Here is a 2392-nt window from a genome sequence, read left to right on the forward strand (position 1 = left end):
CTCAACCTTTCTTCAGCAGAGAGGTGCTCCAGCCCTCTGACCATCTTCCTGGCCTCCTCTGGACCCGCTCCAACAGCTCCACATCTTTCTTGTGCTGAGGGCTCCAGGCCTGGACGCAAAACTCCAGATGGGGCCTCACAAGGACAGAGTAGAGGGGGACAGTCCCCTCCCTCACCCTGCTACCCACCCCTCTCTTGATGCAGCCCAGGACACAGTTGGTCTTCCAGGCTGCAGTTGCACACTGCTGGCTCATGTCTCAAGAGAGACTTGGAAGTCTTTGAGAATTCTCCTCCTGACCCTGCTCACCCCTGTTCTCTCTTTTTCTCCTCAGATGTCTCTCCAGCTTCCTCCACCTCTGGGACACTCATCCAATACACCCCAGACTCTGCCACTAGCCCTACTGCAGAGCGCCCATCTCCCCATCCCTCTTTCCAGAAGGTCAAGGAGGAAGGTGAGGGTGTGGCGAAGAAGGCCAAGAGCCGCACAGCCTTCTCCCAGGAGCAGCTGCAAATCCTACACCAGCGATTCCAGAGCCAGAAGTACCTCAGCCCCCAGCAGATCCGGGAGATGGCTGCTGCCCTGGGGCTCACCTACAAGCAGGTGAACATCTTGCTCTGAGAAGCTGAGTTGCATCCCTGATGTGAAGTGATCTTGCTAGCAAGGGGGGGGGGTGGTTGGTGTTTTTTCTTAGACCCCAGGGATTAGCCTCTTTCGTGGTCTTGTTTATGCCATTATTTTTGTGAGAGAGAGAGAGAGAGAAAAGGGTGTGAAAACTTATGACTCAGTCTTCCTCTTGGGTTTGGTTCCAGCAATATCCACCCACTCCGTGCAGGTGTTTGAAAGTGCCTTCGGAGCAGGGCTACGCAGAGTCCGGTTACTGTTCTGCGTGGACATGTGGTGTCTCTGATAAACCTGCAAAGTCATAGTTGCACTGCTGTGCCAGTTGCCTTTCTTACTCAGAGTGGCACCCGGGTCTCTCCCTAGAGAGAAGGTCCTTGCCCCACCAGCTACTCATGTCTGACTGAAGGAATGACTCACTCCTGACTCAGCGCTGCTCTTGGCACAGCAGCCAGATTCTGCTGCTGGATGAGCTGCGTTTCTGATGTTGCCTTGGCCTGTCTTTCAGGTAGGGGTTTTGATGATCGTGAAGGATCCCATGCTGATCTGAGGAGCAAGAGTGTTAGTTTTCATGTCTCAGCTCTGTGATTCTACAGCTACCTGGGTCTGCTGCATATGGTTACCTGTTGAAATTATGTGTGGGGTTAGGAGCCAAGCAGAAGCTGGGTTGTAGTAAAAGGCAAAACATCTTTAGGAGGTGTAGTAAGCTCTGAGAATTAATTTCTAATGCTCTTTGTCCTTTCCTCATCACTTCTAGGTGAAAACATGGTTTCAGAACCAACGGATGAAATTTAAACGTTGCCAGAAGGAGAGCCAGTGGGTGGAAAAAGGGGTGTATCTACCACAGGTGAGACAACTCCCCCATCACCACCCAGTCACGGTTCCTCCAGTCTATGGGGAGAAGTGCATCATGTCCAACCTACTAACTTGAAAAATGCACAGGATTCAATATTACCAAACCAGTTGTATTTCTTGTAATTTGGTTTATGGTGGCATCTATTTTTAAGCCTGCCCTGGCAACTGAAAGAGCTTTGTTTGCAATCCACTTAAGTCCCTGTTGGGACTAGACAGAAACTGAAATAGCTAAAGAGGGCCAGCAAGGCTAATCATGCTGGTTTTTTCCCCCCAGCATGATGCTCCCAGACTTGTTGATCTGGAGATTACTAATTTAAAATCTTAATCTCTGCTATTTCTAGTCTATAGTGAGGACAATGACTATGAAAAAGACACTATTGTTTGGCTCGGGGAGGGGGTGTGGCAGACAAGATGATCCAAACCAAAGAATGGGCCCAGCTGGTGTGGTGGCTCTGTGTGACTGAACAGCTTTCTCCATCTCTCCTAGAATGGGTTCCATCAGAATGGCTTCCATCAGGCTGCCTACCTGGATATAACCCCCACATTTCACCAGGGCTTCCCTGTCAGCACCAACAGAAACCTTCAGGCTGTGACCAACGTGCACCAGGCTTACAGCGGTGGCCAGACTTATGGGAACGGGCAGACCCTGTACTCATTCGTGGCGGTGGAGGAAGAGGGGCTCTTTGGAAAAGGTGGGACAAGCTGCAACACCCAGCAAGCTGTGGGTTTAATAAGCCAGCAGATGAACTTCTATCACAGCTACCCTGTTGATCTGGATTATGTCAGCCTGGAGTCAGAAGACACCTATGGCTTCCAGAGTACCTCTGACAACATCACACCCTTCTCCAGCTCTCCTGTACGGCATCAGTACCAGGCCTCCTGGCATCCCCTGGGGACCCAGAGTGGTTATGAGTCTTAA

The 2392-nt window shown here is 50.9% G+C and overlaps 1 protein-coding gene across 1 annotated transcript; it reads left to right on the plus strand.

Annotated features, from left to right (window-relative positions):
* Positions 1 to 331: 331 nt before the first annotated feature.
* LOC104531385 (homeobox protein NANOG) lies at positions 332 to 2392 on the plus strand (the record flags this gene model as incomplete). Its single annotated transcript, XM_010176253.1, has 3 exons — positions 332 to 600; positions 1376 to 1465; positions 1976 to 2392. Coding segments are annotated over 3 exons (776 nt in total), but the record flags the coding sequence as incomplete, so codon positions are not given.

The sequence above is a fragment of the Antrostomus carolinensis genome, unplaced genomic scaffold (genome assembly GCF_000700745.2).
Source record: "Antrostomus carolinensis isolate BGI_N321 unplaced genomic scaffold, ASM70074v2 scaffold13179, whole genome shotgun sequence".
In the NCBI taxonomy this organism is placed as follows: Eukaryota; Metazoa; Chordata; class Aves; order Caprimulgiformes; family Caprimulgidae; genus Antrostomus; species Antrostomus carolinensis.